At 39.5% G+C, this 18,990-nt stretch overlaps 1 protein-coding gene across 9 annotated transcripts in view; it reads right to left on the bottom strand.

Annotated features, from left to right (window-relative positions):
• The window catches only part of TCERG1 (transcription elongation regulator 1), a 60,045-nt gene extending 41,813 nt beyond the window's left edge, over positions 1–18,232 (bottom strand). For 4 of the 9 annotated variants that reach the window (XM_089531289.1, XM_089531298.1, XM_089531315.1 and 1 more), the window contains exons 1-4: positions 17,954–18,090; positions 13,517–13,742; positions 1,146–1,298; positions 684–933 (exon numbers count right to left, since the gene is read on the bottom strand). In XM_089531289.1, coding sequence (XP_089387415.1) covers positions 684–933; positions 1,146–1,298; positions 13,517–13,742; positions 17,954–18,075 — 751 coding nt within the window. In that variant the 5' untranslated portion in view covers positions 18,076–18,090. Of the gene's footprint in view, positions 1–683; positions 934–1,145; positions 1,299–13,516; positions 13,743–14,244; positions 14,337–15,917; positions 17,276–17,611; positions 17,679–17,953; positions 18,091–18,161 lie in introns of those variants that run through there. The other 5 variants (XM_089531337.1, XM_089531330.1, XM_089531345.1 and 2 more) reach the window with 5 other exon arrangements.
• Between the last annotated feature and the right edge of the window lie 758 nt (positions 18,233–18,990).

Raw genomic sequence — 18,990 nt, 5'->3', positions numbered from 1 at the left:
GCTTCTGAAAATAAGCAATATATTCTTGTCTTTACTACTACTGAGGCAGTATGTGCACCAGAAATTCAGATTAGAAGTGGGAAGATTACAAAGGGACTCCAGGAGTAAACTGCAACAAAAAAGGAACCATTCACCTTCCTGTTGAAAACAGCACATAAGCAAGATAAGATCTTGATCAAGAATCTACATAGTGAGTGCATTTCTTCAGATGCATGATGTTAAGCACTCACTAGATATAAGGGAATCCCATGATATCAAGAGGGAAAACCAGAAAAATCCTAAAGGTACTCATGACTCACATCATGCTTTTCAAAAAAACTGAGTCCCCCCCCCCCCCCCCACTAAACAGGAGAATATGTGGGTTTTAAAATATTCATATCTTAACTCTATTTTTATACCTGGATCCTCTACATAGGTAGTCACCACAGAAAACACTATGTTCACATAATAGATTAGATTTTTGATAAGGGGAAAAAAACTAGTTTACAAATGTGATCCAGCCCATCTTCTTCCACATAAGTCCAGAATGGAACAAGGAAAGAGAATAAGGGGAGGTAAGAAAAGCAGCAGCAATCTATACATGTTGAAAGGCCTTACATTTGACAAGTGACACAGTAGCATTTCCCCCCAAATAAAGAATATTTCCTATCCCTCCCTTCCTATGTCCTGCAAAATTTACTCACTGGAAACTGTTTGTGAAACGGACGTAGCTGTAGTAGTAGTAGAGGTTGTAGATGCCTGACTACTTGATGATGCAGATGGAGATACTGCTGATGTAGGACTACTTGTAGTAGGTGTGGAAGCACCTACAGCTTGAGCCTGGGCCTGGGCCTGTGCAGCCAGAATTGGTGTCAGTTCAGACTGCTGAATAACTTTCACTCCATCAGGTTTGGTCCATGCTGATTCACGTGTTCGTGCATTATAGTAATAAACCTTCAGAAAAAAATACATAATTTTAGGTTACATATATGATCTTATCCTTTATGCTTGAAGTTCACAGCTAAAATATCAAATCAATCTATCTACTGATTAAACTTAACATTTAACTACCCGAACAATTGAATCAATAAGATTACTAAGTTCTATAATACAATATGCATTGTAAAGGTGGCATAACAACAATTGTTACTAGAAATAAATCTGACCTTTCCATCTGGAGTTTTGTTTTCTACCCATATCTCTTCAGTAGGTGGCATTGTTGGAGTTCCAGGGGCAGAGACTGGTGGCATCCCTGGAGGAAACATCATACCAGGAGGTGGTGGCATATTACCCATAGGAGGAGGCATAAAAGGAGGTCTCTATAAAAATATACAATAGTCAATAAAAGATTATATGTATTCCAATTCACAGTGTCTTCACAATTAAAAAGAAAAAGCATATATTGTAGTTAGCCTTTAAAAAATTGTAGTTAATGTAAAACCAACAGGTGGTCATTGCAGAAAGAAGCATGGGATGTAACAAAGCACTCAACTTTACAAGTAAAAGGAGAAACAAAACCTGGGTAGTAAAGCTACAATCTAACCATTAGGAGTTAAAAAAAACTCAAGAGTTGGTCTGTAGCGAGGTCTATTTTGCGGGGGGAGGGGGGGAGGGAGAGGAGGAGGTTAATCCAAGCTGGCCAAATTGTTTTAATACCTGGTTTCAGTTCTGCACTGGATTTAGGACAGAATCAAAAGAAGACACTCATAGAATATTTTGATGCAATTCATCATATTAATCTTTCCACTTGCCATACAGAAAGTATTCCATTCATGATAACTGCAAAATTTTTATTATACATACCAAAAAATAATCAGCTAATGTTAGTACTCTAAGGACAGAAGACCTCTACATGCATACTCCATTGACACACAATCTATTACATTTTTTTGCCATCTATAAACCAGGTTATCTGCACATTTACAAAGCCGCAATAATTAATATACAAAATGAAATCACATAGTATCAAAACAGACTTAACACAATGCAAATTTTAAAAAAAAACTGAAAGAGCAGGGAAAATCTTTGCCTTCTGCCAATGCCGCCAGTCCAACCTCACCCCACCATGTAGGACAGTAAACTTCACTATGAATGGCATTCCAAAACCATGTAATTTTTTTAAATCCATAAAACATGCTACCAGATAATGACTTAAACATAATAGAATTATTGTAACTATGTCAATCATTCCTTCACCAGTGGTTGAGATCTTTAATATCAGAGAACATTATAAGCATTCTAAATGTTCAGGAAAACAGAAAACCCTGTAATGGTACAAACAATAAAATAAATTTTATTAATAATTCAATAACAAAAAACGGAAATAGAAGACACCAACACACACAAAAACTGTAACATACAAAATCCACACCAAGACAAACAAATAAGGAAACAAACAACAAAGGAAAGAAAAAAAACCCTAACAAGCCTAAAGAGATAAGAATATCTAACATATGGTCCCCCCTGCATCCCCCTCTCTTATCTTACTGCAATTATTTCCAGCACATTCCTGACTGCAGTCAACAATTCTACTATATAATGTCCTCTCTAATTAACTTTCATTTATATGTATGTACTTTCCTGATCCATAAGAAATAATTCATATTTAAACATCAAAACCAATAATTGCACTGTCTCCGAATCTTTTTAAAAAAATAATCTATAAAGGGTTGCAAGGTATTCATATACACTTGAGTCAAGATTTCTTTTATCAAGTTGGTCAATTTATCTGAGGTAGCAAGATCCATTGGTTTTTCTAGCCACTCTTCAACATTTGGAATTTCCTTTTGCTTCCAGCATTTCACGTGCAGTACTCTTGCTGCTGTAATCATATAACAAATCAGAGGGCAGTCGGCCCTTCTTATACACGGATTTTTTATACAGTGGTACCCCGGGTTACGAAATTAATTCGTTCCGCCGCCACTTTCGTAACCCGGAAACTTTCGCTAGCCGAAATGCCCATAGGCGCTAATAGCGAAAGCCGCGATTCCGTGTGAAATCGCGCCGAAAAGCACCAAATTTTTCTTCGTAACCCGAAATAACCTTCGTAACCCGGAAAAATGTTTTTAAATGGATTTTTTTCGTAACCCGGAAATTTCGTAAGGCGGCGCATTCGTATCCCGGGGTACCACTGTACACGGATTCAAGCATACACGGTTTGAAAATGTTCCAAAAAAGTATAAATTTACCTTGATTTTCCATTTTTTATAAGGGACACCATTTTGCTATGTCATTATATTTAATGGGACTTGTGCATACACAGATTTTGTTATACACGGGGGATCTTGGAACCAAACCCCAGCGTATAACAAGGGTCCACTGTACTATCCCTCTTTCTGATTTCTCTTCATAATCAATCATATTTAAAAGGAACAACTCAGGTCTAGATTATATCTGTCTTCAAAATCTTATTCATCATCTTCCCTATTTTTAACCAATATCTTTTGAAAGACCACCATTGGTGGTAAAAAAAATACAATTTCATTGGCCGCTCCAAAAGTGTGGAATGACCTGCTGGAGGAGATCCATCATATTACCACCCTTTAAAAAGGCTGTCAAAAATGGATCTCTTCCAGCAGGCCTTCCCAGAATGACCTACCATTAAAAGATAACCCCGCCTGCCCCTAGTTGTTCTACTCCACTCTCCATTCTTTTAATCATTTTATAACTAATTTTAATCTTGAATTTGTAATTGATTGTTTTAATTTGATGTTGGTGGAGGGTTGCAGATTGTATTATTTTGATTATGGTATGGTTTGGATTTTATTTCATCTTATTGTAACCTACCTCGATCCATAGGGAGAGGTGGGATAAAAATAAATATTATTATTAGTATTATTATACAATAGATTTATTGCATTTCTTGCATTTGCTATATGCATTTTTATACACAGTGGACTCTTTTTATACACTGGGGTTTGGTTCCAAGATCCCCTGTGGATAACAAAATCCATGGATGCTCAAGTCCCATTAAATATGGCATAACAAATTGGTGTCCATTATAGAAAAAGGAAAATCAAGGTTTGATATCGGAAATTTATACTGAAGAATCCGTGTATAAAAAAATCTGTGTATAAGAAGGGCCGACTGTATTTTGGCCAATTTATCTGGGGAGAGGTAGCATCATTTTAAACAAGTAACTCTCTTTAAGGTCATAACTACATGCAAATTTTAAACCCTTGGACCAGTTAACCATACAATCTTGAAACTGTTCCTCCTCTGTTTCAAATCTTAAGAATTTATAAATTTTGCAAGAGTGTGCTTTTCTTCCATAATCAGTTTTTCAAAATGTTTTACTTGTTCAAAGCTAAATCTAGTTTTATCTTTCTTGAATCATTCCCTTAATTGAAAGTGCATTAACCAACATTGCAGTTTGTGCCCTTCCTCTTATAACTGTTGCAATTCTTTCATTCTCCCTGTTCCTTGTTGTATTTTTATTAAATCTTGGTACCTTAGCCACTCCTGTACATTACCGCTTTCTGACAGAATGCTTCTTGAAGAGAGAGCCAGCCAGGTATTTTAGTACCAAATTGGTCTTTATATTTAACCCATATTCTCAACAATGCTCTTCCTATTATGTGATTTTTAAAATCCACATTCATCTTAACTTTACCATACCAGAGGTACACGTGCCACTATCCTTCACCCATGTTACACAAATTGATTCAAAGTATACATTCATATCTGGTACTCCTAATCCTCCTTTCTTTAGCATCAATAACTTCCCTTTGGTTTTCTAACCACTCACAAAATTTGCCAGGTCTTTTTAAAAAAACCGAATTTAACTTTTAATATGCATTGGTTTTATATGCTCTTTTAAATTGATGCTCCCATGGATACCAAAATCTATGGATGCTCAAGCCCCATTATATCCAATGGAATAGTAAAATTGTGTCCCTTAAATAAAATGGCAAAATTTAGGTTTCCTTTAGGGGAAATATGGGGATATTTTCAAGACTTGGAAGGCTGAATCCATGAGTTAAAAAATCCATGGATACGGAGAGCTAATTGTATAGCAAAAGAAAAGATACACAGGCTGCGCGGCGGCGTGGGGGAGAGAGGAAGAAGCACCGGAGGCCCAACCATCGCCTCCAACCCCCTCCCATCTGGCAACAAGCTGCGGCGCGGGTGAGAAAGGAGCGGCCGGGGCCATAAAAACGCCTCCCTTACCTTCCACTTTCGGCTGCGCGGCGGCGTGAGGGAGAGAGGAAGGAGCGCCGGAGGCCCAACCATCGCCTCCAACCCCCTCCCATCTGGCGACCAGCTGTGGCGCGGGTGAGAGAAGAGCAGCTGGGGGCCATAAAAAACGCCTCTGATTTATCTGCTCTCTCCACACTTCAAGGCGCAGACCTAAGAAGGGAATCGGACGATTGGAATAGGGGGCAGTTTGGCTCCCTATCCTTCTATTGTGGCAAGCCGGATCTACGGATTCGGGGTCTCTACTCCAGAAAAGGGGGGGTGACTTGTGGGCCCGAGGGGGACCTATTGTTTCTCTCTCTTCCTGATCCTCCCAAGGGAGGTAAGGATTGAGAGAGGGAAGAGAGTCGCAGAGTAGCCATTGCCACGATAGACTGCTATTAGCGTTAGTCTGATATTCCTTTTTTTTTAGCATCAACAGTTAAATTACTAGAGACTAAGGAGTGCAGAAAATAGGCATAGACCAATAATTACTGGACTTAGAATATGCTCTTCTGAATGTAAAGAAGGAACATATAATTAATGTTTGTGGTTGACATAGAAATTTAGAACTGTATATGTTTTTTTGATTTTTCCATTTGAATGGTGGAGGAGGCTTGTTGAAGGCTTCGTAGTTGATAGGTAAGGACTGAGGCAGAACTAAATTTGCGTCATGGTGGCTGGTACTAGATCTAAAATACAGACACAAACACAGGCGCCAACACAAACTAGAATTTTCTCCAATTCCAGGAGGGGATCACTGGAAACATCAGATAAACAACCAGATATAACTATGACAATATTAAAAGAATTAAGAGATTTCAACGTGCAAATTAGACAGGAACTTAAAGATACAAGGGAAGAAATAAGATTGGATGTACGCAAAGAAATTGGAGAGCTGTATAAAAAGATAGATAGTATGACTAAGGAAGTAATAGAAATAAGAGCAGAAGTGGACAAAGTTGTAGTCAAAACTAAGGAATTGGATAGGAAAACGGAAAGGATAGCAAAAGATAGGGAAAATGATAAGCAAAATATCCTGATTCAAGAAATCAGATACAGGGATAGGAGTGTGAAAATCAGAGGGCTTCCCGAAAAGGAAAATCTTATTTTACGTTTATTACCGGAGTTAGCCAATTATTTGGATGTACCTGTTGAAATGCTAGATTTACAAATTGAAAAAGCTTTTAGGATCAACTCAACTTTTGCTAAGGAGAGAAACCTGCCAAGAGCTATTGTTGTATGTTTTACTAATTCTAGAATTCGAGAGAAATTGTGTCAGTTGAGTTATGAAGAAAGATTAGTTATAAATGATAAAGAACTTGAGATATTTAGTGACATACTGGCTAACGTTTTGAAAAAAAGGCAGGAATACAGATTTTTAACCCAACTTCTGCAGAAATTGAATATCAGGTACAGATGGGAAAGAATAGAAGGCATTTCTTTAACATATGGGCAAAAAAGATATAGAGTTAATTCGATAGAGAAAGCAAAAGACATATACAGGAAATTGAGAGCTAAAAAAAAGAAAGAGGAAGAGAAGGAATTTAAAGAAAAAGAAAAAAAGAAAAGAAAAGGAGGGAAGCAATACCGAAATAGGTTTTGTAGAAATAAGTAATACTCAGGAAGCTAGAGAAGACAAGGAATTAGGTGTGCAGGAAGTTTCATTAATAGATTTAGACCTAGCAGTGCATGAAACTAGCAGAGATTCCAACTCAGACGAATTGTACTGAATAGGTTAGATTACCTGTTGAATAAATAAATAAATAAATGTGACTTTAAAAATTTGCTCTTTCAATGTGAGAGGATTAAACAATAATTACAGAAGGAAAGAGATTTTTCATTATTTGGAAGAAAACAATTATGACATAATTTGCCTGCACGAGACAAAGATTAGAAACAATGAAATAAAATTTTTGAGAAACCCCAAAATAGGATGTTTGTATTATTCCTCAAATGAAAATAAGAGAAGAAGAGGAGTTGATATTTATGTTAATAGAAAGTATGATTCTAACTTAATATTTAAGGACACAGAAGGAAGATTTGTAGCGGCCGAAGTTGCTGTTGGTAATGAAAAAATTAAAATCGTATACACTGGAAAAAAAGGACGTATTCTTTTATAGTCTAAACAAAGAACTGATAGAATGCAATGGAACTAACATAATACTAGCAGGAGATTTTAACGGGGTTATAAAACCAAAAAGAGATAGGGAATCCAAGAGGAAAATCCAAAATAATCAAGGTAAACTTCCAAGTTCCCTTTTTGAATTGTTAGAGGAACATGAATTAACGGACGTATGGACACATCTTTATAAGGGAAAAAAAGGATTCACATACTACTCTGATGTACATAATTTGTTATCCCATCTGGACATGTTTTTCACAACTAAAGAATTAACAACAAAGCTTAAAAAGATGGAAATCGCACCAAGATTAATGACTGACCACAATTTGATAGAAGTATTAATAGATGTCGAGTATAATAATAATAAATAAATAAAATTTTTATTTTTATACCGCCCTTCCATAGATCAGGGCGGTTGACAGCAAAATATCAAACAACATATACATCAGGGTTAAAAACAATTACACATAAACAGAATAAAACCCCTGTTAGCCAGTCCTCTTTGCCACAGAAGAGGAAGGGAGGCCCACTGGACTTTAATCGGGGAATGCAAGCTGAAATAGAAAGGTTTTTAGGTCCTTTCTAAATTGGGTCAGGGAGGTGGCCGAGCGGAGCTCTGTGGGCAGCGTGTTCCAAAGGGCCGGGGCGGCGATGGAAAATGTCTTCCTCGCGGTGGAGGTCAACCTAGCCCCTGGCACCTTAAGTAGTTGCTGCCCAGATATTCTGAGGGTGCGGGACGGAATGTACGGGGAGAGGCGGTCCTTCAGGTATCCTGGGCCCAAGCCATTTAGGGCTTTATAGGTCATCACCAACACCTTATATTGTGCCCGGAAGCAAATAGGCAGCCAATGCAGATCTTTAAGCACCGGTGTAATATGGCTGGCCCTGGAAGTTCCAGTGACCAGCCTGGCTGCCATATTCTGTACCATTTGTAGCTTCCGGGTTTGGTATAAGGGTTGCCCCATGTAGAGTGCGTTGCAGAAATCCAATCTCGAGGTTACCAGAGCATGTACTACCGTTTCAAGGTCCCTCTGGGCCAGGTATGGGCGCAGCTGGCGAATAAGCCGAAGCTGATAACAGGTGTTCTTGACCGTCGCATTCACCTGAGCAGTCAGGTGAAGCGACGAGTCAAGAAACACCCCCAGACTGCGCACAGAGTATAGGAAAACGGGGAGGCCATGGAAATTAAATGAGAATCTGATTAAAGACAAAAAATTTGTGGAAGTTATGAGAGAGGAAATGAAATACTTTTTTAAGGAAAACAATACAAAAGGAATGAAAAGTAAGGTTGTTTGGGATACTTTTAAATCAGTTATAAGAGGACTGTTGATTAAAAAAGGAGCAGAAAATAAAAGACAGACGAAAAATACAAAAAAGATATGCAGGAACTAAAGATATTAGAAAATAAAATGATGATAAACAAGAATAGTGACAATCTGAAAAAACAATATATAATACTAAAAAATAGAATACAACAGTTAAATACGGAAGAGACTGCGAAAAAGTTAATGAGAATTAAACAAAAACACTTTGAAGGAGCTAATAAATCAGAACGTTGGTTAGCATACAAATTGAAAAAGGAAACAGAGAAAAAAAATGATCAATGAAATTAAGATAAGACAAAAAATAATAACTCAACAGGAAGAGTTAAAAAGAGTGTTTCAAGAATATTTTACAAATGTATTTAAAGAAAATAAAGATGATGACGACTTTGATGGAAAATTAAGTACTTATCTTGATAGAAAGAACATAAAACAGATGACAAAAGAACAAATTGAGGAGTTAGAAAAACCGATACAGGAGGAGGAAATATCGAAAGGGATAAAGGCATTGAAAGAGGGGAAAGTACCTGGGCCGGATGGCTACACGGCTTTTTTTATACAACTTTTGAAAAAGAGATCACTAAGGAATTAGAGAAAGTATTCAATAACATAGCAGAAGAGGGGGTCCCTAACACGTGGAAGTTAGCAAATGTGACCTTAATACCTAAAGAGGGTAAAGACAGTACAGAGCTCGTCAACTACAGACCCATTGCACTCCTAAATATAGATTACAAGATTTATACTGGAATTCTGGCAAATAGACTTAAAAAAGTACTGGAGGAAATTATACATGTAGACCAAAATGGATTTTTGCCAGGAAGGCATGTAAGATCTAACATATGTACCATCTTGAATATAATAGAACATTATACAATACACAATGATAAAAAGATGGCGCTAATGCTGGTTGATGCTGAGAAGGCTTTTGACAATTTGCGATGGAAGTTCATGTTTGAGGTCATGAAAAGAATGAGGATTGGGTACAGATGTTTATCAAATATTGCTCAATTATATGCGGATCAGAAAATACAAGTTATGGTAAATGGGCAAAAGACAAATTGTATTAATGTAGAAAAGGGCACAAAACAAGGATGCCCCCTCTCACCTTTGCTTTTTATTATTGCTTTAGAAGTATTGAATAATTCTATCAGAGCAAATAAGAAAATTACTGGTACCAGAATTAAGGGAGTCGAATACAAGCTTTGGGCCTATGCCGATGATATGATATTAATATTAGAAGATCCAAACAACTGTATCGATCGTGTTTTAGGGGAATTGAATGAATTCGGTTTATTCTCAGGATTTAGGATAAACAAAAACAAAACTATATTGATTACAAGGAATATGAGAACAGTTGATGATAAAAAATCAGCATTGAAATCAGGAATTGAAGTTAAAAAAAAGAGCAAAGTACTTAGGTATTTGGTTAACAAATAAAAACATAGAATTATTTGAAAATAATTACAAGGTAGTATGGAAACAGATTACAAGGGATTCGCAAAGATGGAACAAGCTGGACCTGTCATTGCTAGGAAGAATAAGTACTATCAAAATGAACGTACTCCCGAGAATTATGTATCTTTTTTTAAACCTGCCCATTATTAACAATGATAAAGTAATTTTGACATGGGAAAAACAGATTAATAAATTTCTATGGAAAGGAAGAAGGGCAAGGATCAATGCTCAGATATTACAGAAAAGAAAGGAAAAAGGAGGTTGCGCCTTGCCCAACATGAAATAGTATTTTGGGGCAGCAGGACTATTATGGCTGTAAGACTGGGTGAGATTAGAAAATAACAATTTGCTAAATATTGAGTCATCCAATATGAGGTATGGATGGCACGGATACTTATGGTATCATAAAGACCTGGTTAATAAAGAATTCATAAATCACTCAATTAGGAAGCCTTTGTTAAGAATCTGGAAATTAATAAGATCAATGTTCTACACAAAGATACCATACTGGGCCTCTGCTCAAGAAGCTCTGCCTGGCAGATGGGAAAGAACACAAAGTTGGCTAAGATATAAGGATTTAATTAAAAGGACGGTAAAAGGTGAAATAGAAATTAAAACCAAAGAGGAACTGGAAAGTAGTGGAATTAATGTTCAGTGGTTCACGTAGTTACAAATTAAATCCAAATTCAAAGAAGATTTATTAAAGGAGGGATTGGAGACTCAGCCAAATGAATTGGATAAAAAATTTTGGACACAGATAAGGGAAAGATTTCAAAATTTTATAAGTTACTGTCATTAAGGGAGCTTGAACCTGAACTGATTACAGCTAATATGATAAGATGGGCACAGGATGTGGGGCACCCGATTAGTCTGGAAAATTGGGAAAATTCGTGGAAAAAAACAGCAAAATTTATGGTGGCACAAGACTTGAAGGAAAATCACTTGAAAGTTGTAAACAGATGGTATTTGACGCCGTCAAGGTTATCCAAGATACATAATACTAAAGCAAATAAATGTTGGAAGTGTGTCAAGGTAAAGGGAAGTTATTATCATGTATGGTGGTCCTGTACTAAAGTTAAGTGCTTTTGGAAAAAAATTCATGACAGCATACAAAAAATAATAAGAGTAAAATATACTATGACTCCGGAGCTATATCTGCTCAATATGACCACTTATTTGGGGATCGAGCCAGAGAAAAGGTATTGGAAAAGCGTGTTATATTTTGTAACAGCGGCTCGAATACTTCTTGCTAAATTTTGGAAATTGAAAAGATTACCTAACATAGATGAATGGATACAGAAAGTCTTGGAAATTAAAGCAATGGACAAATTAACTGCACTATTAAAAAATGAGGAATATGAAAATGGTTTGTGGATACCTTTTGAAGAATATGTTTATAAAAAATGGAATATAAGAATGTAAGAATGTAAGTTAATCGTTAGGATGAGAATGTGAGGTTAAAGTAAGAAGATAGGTGCGTGAGATACTATATTATGGTGGTAGATCAATTTGATTACTTTACTTATGTTGACACAAAGTATATGCATACATGAACGCAGTAAGATTTCAGATTGAAGGGTCATAACATAATGAAAAACTCAACAGAGTATAGTAAAAAAAGATACATATAGTGAAATTGTGCAAGGTTGTACTTAAACTTATTAACCATATGTCTGCACTCTGGATCGGTAATGCATGAAGATGATGATATAGATATATTGAATGTATTTTTTGTTTAAGTTGTTTTAGGTTATTGAAATAAAGAATATATTAAAATTAAAAAAAAAGATACACCACACGCACTTGATGGCAAAACAGGACACCAAGGAAAGCACATACGAAAAAGGAATAGCAAAGATGTCAAAAGCAAATCTAAAGAGAGCATAAAGTTGTAGAAAGAATTGACAGCTGAAAATAGGAGGGCTGGGAAAAATTCAGATTGCACCTTGGACAAGAGAAGGTATTTTTAGAAAGAAAACAACACAGAGACAAAGTTGCAAGGATGGCAGGGAGCTTGAGAGTTTGGAATCTTTCCCCTAACCAACTGATCTATTTTTAGTAGACTTTAATGTTGTTAGATGTTTTATTTTCAGTCAGTCTGCTTTATGTTTGTATCTAATGTTATTATTAGACGCCATGGATCCTCCTTTTTGGGGGAGAAAGAAAAATTGGAAATCAAATCAATCATACATTAATAAGTTCCAAGTAGAATCACAGAGTTATAGAGTTGGAAGAGACCCTAAGGGTCATCCACTCCAATCTGGTCATGCAGGAATTCACAATCAAAGCACCCCCAACAGATGGCCATCCAGCCTCCAAAGGTGACTCTACCACCCACTGAGAGACTGTGTTCCACCTCTTACTGTCAGGAAGTTCCTCCGAATGTTTAGGTGGAATCTCTTTTCCTATAGCTTGCATCCATTGCTCCATGCCCTAGTCTCTGGAGCAGAAGAAAACAAGCTTGCTCCATCCTCAATATGACACTCCTTCAAATACTTACACAGGTCTATCTTATCACCTCTCAACTGTCTCTTCTCTAGACTAAACATACTGAGCTCCCTAAGTCTCTCCTCATAAGTCATGGTTTCCATATCTCTTCATCATTTTGGTTGCCCTGCAGGGAGTAGGGGGAGGAGGAGGAGGAAGTAAAGGAGAAGGAGTAAGAAATAACAAAATGTATTTCTTACTCCTTATTTCTGTTTGTACATGCAAACACAAAAAAAAAAAAACCCCAATTTTATTATAGTGCACTGAGGACGGGACTCGGAGGCAAAGAGACACTTACACACACAAACACACACACACACACACCAGCCTTGTAAAGCAATCGGGGCTTTCCTCTAGGGCTGGGGAGCAGGAGTAAGGGGTAAGACGTTCTTAATGGAGTAGGAATAACAGTAAGAAAAAAAATCTTACTCTGGAGTAAGATAAGGAGTAACCCCAGAATCACCACTACTCTCCAGCCCTGTCCACCTCTGGACAGCTCCAGCTTGTCAACATAGTTTATTGAATTGTGTGGCGCCCAAAACTGGACAAGGTCTTTCAGGTGAGACCTGACCAAAGCAGAGAGCAGACAACCAAAAAGAAAAAAAAAGTTTTTAGATGGAGAAATTAGAGAAGGAACGGAGAATAGAACTGAGTAGCAAAACAGGAAGAAAGGCTGAGGAAAATACCTAGGGCCTAAAGGTGAATGCTGTTGCAGTAAATTTCATGCAGGAAGACAAGCTATAAGCTAAGTGCATTAGTTTAAACTTCAAAATATTAAGAGTCAACAGTGAGGGGGAAAACCCAGACATCTAAAATTATCTCAGTTTATTGCAAACCTTTAGAAAACTCACTATCAGTAAAGGAATGACCATATATTTCACCCAGGAAAAGCAGTCCTTTGCCTATTACAGAAGAACAACAACAACAACAACTCTGTACTATTCTGAAAAATGCACCTCATGGACATTTTTACCTGTAGGTGGGGAGGTCCCATAGGTGGAGGAATCCCTCCCGGGGGTGGCATTGGAGGCATATTTGGATCAAATGGAGGACGTCCAAAGGGGGGCCTAGGTGGTGGAGGTGGGCCTCGCATCATGCCAAAAGGTGGAGGTGGACGCATAAGAGGCGGTGGCCCTCTCATGACAGTGTTTGGTGGAGGAGCTGGACCACGAAATCTCAGTGCTTGTTGTTGAGCCATCCTGTGAGCAAAACCAAGAAAGAAACAGTTTTACGTTCAAGCTTGTTGCACAATAGAAGGGTGCTGGTGTGGTAAGTGAATGAGAATTTTGTGACATAAGTTTTCATGAACAATGCTAGGGTTCAAATTTCTTGGGAGGTTCTGTCTTCAAAATTTAAATTTATAACAAAACAATATAAAGAGGGTGCCTACTTAGAATGGAAAGGCACTGTGCAAGCTTCCCTCCCACAGGTCTAACTGTAAAGCACCTTCAACATAAGGTGTAATGTAATACCCACTACTCCAAAATATCCAGGGCATCTAAATCTTTTTGTACTGGTAGCAGATAGAAAGGCAACCAAAAGTGTCATAATGTTAATAGATGCCCATGATTCATTTGAATGAAGGCATCTACATCCTGTCATTTATAAACTAAAGACAGATCTGAGTATGTTAATCCCACTGTGCCACCCAGCCCTCTAAAGAGGTAACTTAGAAAATGTATATATAGAAAAAACGTTCACCTTTGTAACCAACAAACGTTCTTCTGATGCTCTCAGGAAAACAATTTTGCCCACCATTTAGTGCCAGTGCAATACCAATGTTGGCATGATGACTCAAAATTGAAAAAAACAAAGGTTATAAGGTGGCGAACGACAACAGACACATAATTCAATACTTGTTATTAAAACATTTTCTAATTTAGACACTGCATACCGTTATGGTATATAAAATTTCTACTGCTGTATATAAATTTGTAAATTTGTAATGTGGCACCATATGTGGTCTCTAGCAACTGAGATGTTCCTGGCCACACCAGATCACTGTATCCTTGACAAATGAATCAGAATATGTAATCATGTATATAGCATCATGTGGGATGAACTGTACATATGTAAACATTTCAATTTATGTTTTTAAAATATAAACAAGGTTGGGATTCTTTCTAAGTACTACTCCCATTTATTTTAAAATGAAAAGGCCACATTAGATAATTGTGCATAACTAACACAGTATAAATTTTATCTAGTTATTTGTCAATATTTATGTGCAACATGTCTTAAAATAACAATTTTGCTAAGGAACCTCTTTTGACAATTATGGAAGACACTATCTATAAGATTACTGTAGGCCACAAAACTATGACAGCCAACAAATGGACTCCAAATTGATTTTGTTATTTTATTCTCACTTTAATTTTTATGATTCTTTAAACAACTGGAGATGGTACATAGGAATCATAACTTTTCAATAGCAGAATCCCCAAAGGGTTTCTGTTAAATATTATTTGAGGAATTCAGGTCCCAGACATTTATATGGAAAGCATTCTCAACAATTTCAGATCAAGATGTTTATGGGACCTCTTTTAAAAGTGCACACATATAACTACAAACATAATGAAAGCTGGCTTCTTTGTCGCTTCCAATAAATATGGGCATTGGTTCTGGGGGGGGGGGGGGGCAGTTGTTTGAAAGTGTCAGCCAAGGAGATTTAACAAGTGAACCAAACCTCACAGATTTTTCTTTTTGTTTTGGCAACTTCTCCTATAGATATTTGCTGTAGAAATCCAATTTCATTTTATACTTAAGTTTATTGTTTTCCATTACAAGATGACCAGTGAAGCAAATGTGCTGAGACAATTTAGTTTTTTCAATTCAGTGCATGATGGCTTTTCGGGTTCAGACAACCTGCCAAAGAGTACACAGTGTTCTGGTGTGGTACAGGACTTCCTCAGCTCCCCAAACATCCACTAGACATTAGATATTTGTCTTTCTCTAAAGCCTAGCACTTGAGGGAAAAGAGAGGCTGGCAGCAACTTAGGCCTCAAGCATACTGAGGGCTTATTACTACAGGATTTGTAAGTCCTACTTGCTGTAATCACGGCTGTTATGAACAGAAAGTTGTGGGCCTAGAGTACAAGGGCTGTCCTGTTTGCATAGTCTAACCTTGTTCCTTGGTCATAATGCAGTATTTCAAAAGGTTTTTAAAAAGTCACAGAGCCTAATGATACAAACATAAGGCATTAAAAGTTTTCAGTTGATTGTAAGGCTGTAAATAATGGTGCAGTGCTTTTCACCACCCTCATAAACGGACTTTTGATAACTCCCTTTCCATCAAAACTAGTTACAGGATAGATTCACATAACATGATCAGCAAGTGATCTTTGGAAAGTGTGGCTCATCCCAAATGAACTTACAGGAGAAAAGGATAAGCCAACTTGCATCTGAGAGTGGGTTCTCTGGCCCTGGAGATTAGTATTTGGTCCATTCCTTGTGAATAAACATGGAGGAAAGGAATCCAGATTTGTTCTTGACATCTTTCTCTACTTTATTTGGAGGGAAACCAGAGAAGGGAAGCTGCATGCAGCTAGACAGCCAAAAAAGAAAAGAAAAGCCATTCCAATGGAAATAGAGCAATCAAGTGCCATGCTGCTAATTCGTGAGAAATGGAGGTTTCAAAGATCCCAGGCTTGCCATGCTGTGTGAATACATCAACTGCCTTTCAGACTTGCACCTGAAACACTACACGATATCTTGCCTTCCACCTGACTTTACAGTCATTAAGCAGCACTGGCATGGAAGGTTATTTTGGTGAAGTTCTCCCTGGCTTCTCAGGGTCACTCTGCACACTGCAGCAGTATATTTCTATGTATAGAAAGGGACCAAACCTCGCATGAAGACTACGATGCATGAGGACCAATTATGCACAACCTGATCTGCACCCACACACTGGCAGGCTGCAATGCATGTAACACAGCTTTCTACCAAAGCATTCTACCGCTTTTCCCATCAGAAGACAGGCACATGGCATTCAGCACTTCCTAGATGGTGGAGTCTCCTTGTGCAATACAGGAGTTCTGTTTTAATAGTAACATTTTAGCTGGGTTGTTTCTACTGCAAGAGGTGCGATAACCATGACAAGTCAAAGTCAACCCTGTTCTCCGAGACGCTATGTGCAAACATCCCATTCCCCTGGCTTTGGTTCCAATACAGTATTTACCCTCAAGGGCCCCTTGCCAAGTATGGTCTAGCACAGGAGTCTCCCTGCCTAGCACCCCAAATGCGCTTGGACTACAGCTCCCATCATGCCAGCCAAGGCAGCGTGGGCCAGGGATGACAGGGGCCGGAGCCCAACACGGCCGCAAGGCATCAGGCTGAAGAATAGCCGGTCCTTCAGGAGCGCGTTTTCCGCCAGCCTTGCGAGCTCTAAGCCTCTTTTGAGCATAAAGGCTGCTTCCACACGGAACAAATAATCCAGTCTGACGCTGCTTTAACTGCTGTGGCTCAAGGGAATGCTGGGATTTGTAGCTTGGCGAGACGTTAAGCATTCTCTGTCAAAGGTCTGTTACCACAACAAGCTACACATCCCAGAATTCCTCAGGGTGACACTTAAAGTGATGTCAAACTGCATGATTTTGAGTATCACGGTGGGAGGGCAGTCAAAACAGTCTTGAGGCTGTGTCCACACTGGGGAAATAACCCGGTTTGGCACCGCTTTAACTCTATCTGGCTCGAGGCTATGGGATTCTGGGAATTGGGAGTTTGTTGTGGGGCTCAGAGCCGAGGGCCACAACAAACTCCACCTCCCAGACAGAATAAAAGCGGTGCCAAACCGGGTTATTTCCCCAGTGTGGACGCAGCCTCGAACTGGGATCGTTCCTGCGGCTGAAGCGGGTCAGAACGAGGCCTCCCTCCCTCCCTCACTCCTTCCTTCCTCGAGGCCTTGAATCGCGGGAATCTCGCCTTCCTCAGAAGCAGGAGAAACAGCCCGAGGAGAGAGAGGAGAAGGCCCTTAAAATGAAACCGAACCCCTCAAGGGCCACGATTACAAAGGCAAAGGCGGGGCGTTGCTGAGGAAAGGCGCCAGTCATTTAACGGGGGAAAGGCTCACCAGCGGGGCTTGAGATGAAAAGCGGGAGAGAGAGAGAGAGCGAGAGGAGGGAGGGGGCGGGGCTTATTAGGCTGACTAAAAACTGACTGGACCAACGGCCACTTCCGCCTCGAGCGATAGCGCGAGGACGGGTTTGTGTGCGCGCGCGCAGGTGAAGCGCTGCGGTCACCGACTGGCGCGCGCTCTCTCCCCATGCTTTTCTCTCCGCGCGCGCGCATGCGCATGGAGGGAGCGCGCGCGCCAGTCAGTGACCTCAGCGGTTCACCTGCGCGCGCGCGCGCGCTCACAAAAGCCTCGTGCTCCAGGCGACCCGCCCCACCTCCTCCTTCTCTTTGGCCTTACCTGATCTCATTATTGTATCGCTCTGCCGCCGCCGCTGCCGCAGCGTCCCCTTCTCCGCCCCCGGCTCCTCCGCCACTAACACCAACGCCGCCACCACCGCCACCTCCTCCTCTTTCCGCCATCACCAGCCCACCAGTGCTGCCGCCGCACACGCCCACCCTCACCCAAGTCTTCCTCCTCCTCGTTGGCTGCTCGAGGCGTCACTTACCGGACGTCAGAGGACAAGCCTCGCTCCCGATTGGCTGGCGCCGCCGCCGAGTTTGAATGAGGGGAGGAAAGCGAGCGGTGACTGGGTGGTATGGGGGGTCATCGAGGAGCGCCTCTGGGAGTACGTCACGTGAACTGCGACCCGGAAGTGATGCGGTTGAAAGAAAGAAAAAAGCTAGGATCGGATTCTAGAGAGAGGAAAATGGAAGAGCGCCGTGACGTCGTTGGGACGTAATTCTTGGGGGTTTATTCAGAGAGAAGAACCATTTTGAAAAGAGGGCCGCCCATAGAAAGCCATAGAGAAACAGAAGCAACTGCGCCTCAGGGCTCCTCTCTGGCTGGAAGACTGTTTGATTAGAAGCAACATCATAAATAAAATAAAATCCTCAGTAAAAATAAATAAATCTTGGTTTGTTTTCTTTCACTTCTATGCCGCCTTTCTCCCCAAAAAGGACCCAAGGCGGCTCAGAAGACAAAAACATTATTAAAACGTCACAAATACTGTGGGCAGGTTAAGGTTAATAAATACACTTTTTAAAAAAGCTAAAAAGACGTCACTTTAAAGCACGACGATCTATATTTCCTCGCTGTTCTCGCTCTTTCTCTCTCTCTTTTTTGCTGCCTGAGCAAAGCTGCTGCATCTGCACTGCAGAAATAATCCACTTTGAGACCAGTTTAAGTGTTCTGGCTCAGTGCTAGGGAATCTTGGGAACTGTAGTGTGCTGTGGCGCTATCTCTGACAGAGAAGGCTATATTTCTCACAAAACTACAGTTCCCAGAATTGCCTGAGCCAGGGCACTTAAAGTGGTCTCAAACTGGATTATTTCTCC

This window comes from Sceloporus occidentalis, unplaced genomic scaffold, assembly GCF_023333645.1.
Source record: "Sceloporus occidentalis isolate IW3139 unplaced genomic scaffold, rSceOcc1.0.p SCAF_1, whole genome shotgun sequence".
NCBI classification, from domain to species: Eukaryota; Metazoa; Chordata; class Lepidosauria; order Squamata; family Phrynosomatidae; genus Sceloporus; species Sceloporus occidentalis.
This window is presented reverse-complemented; position numbering and strand designations above follow the sequence as displayed.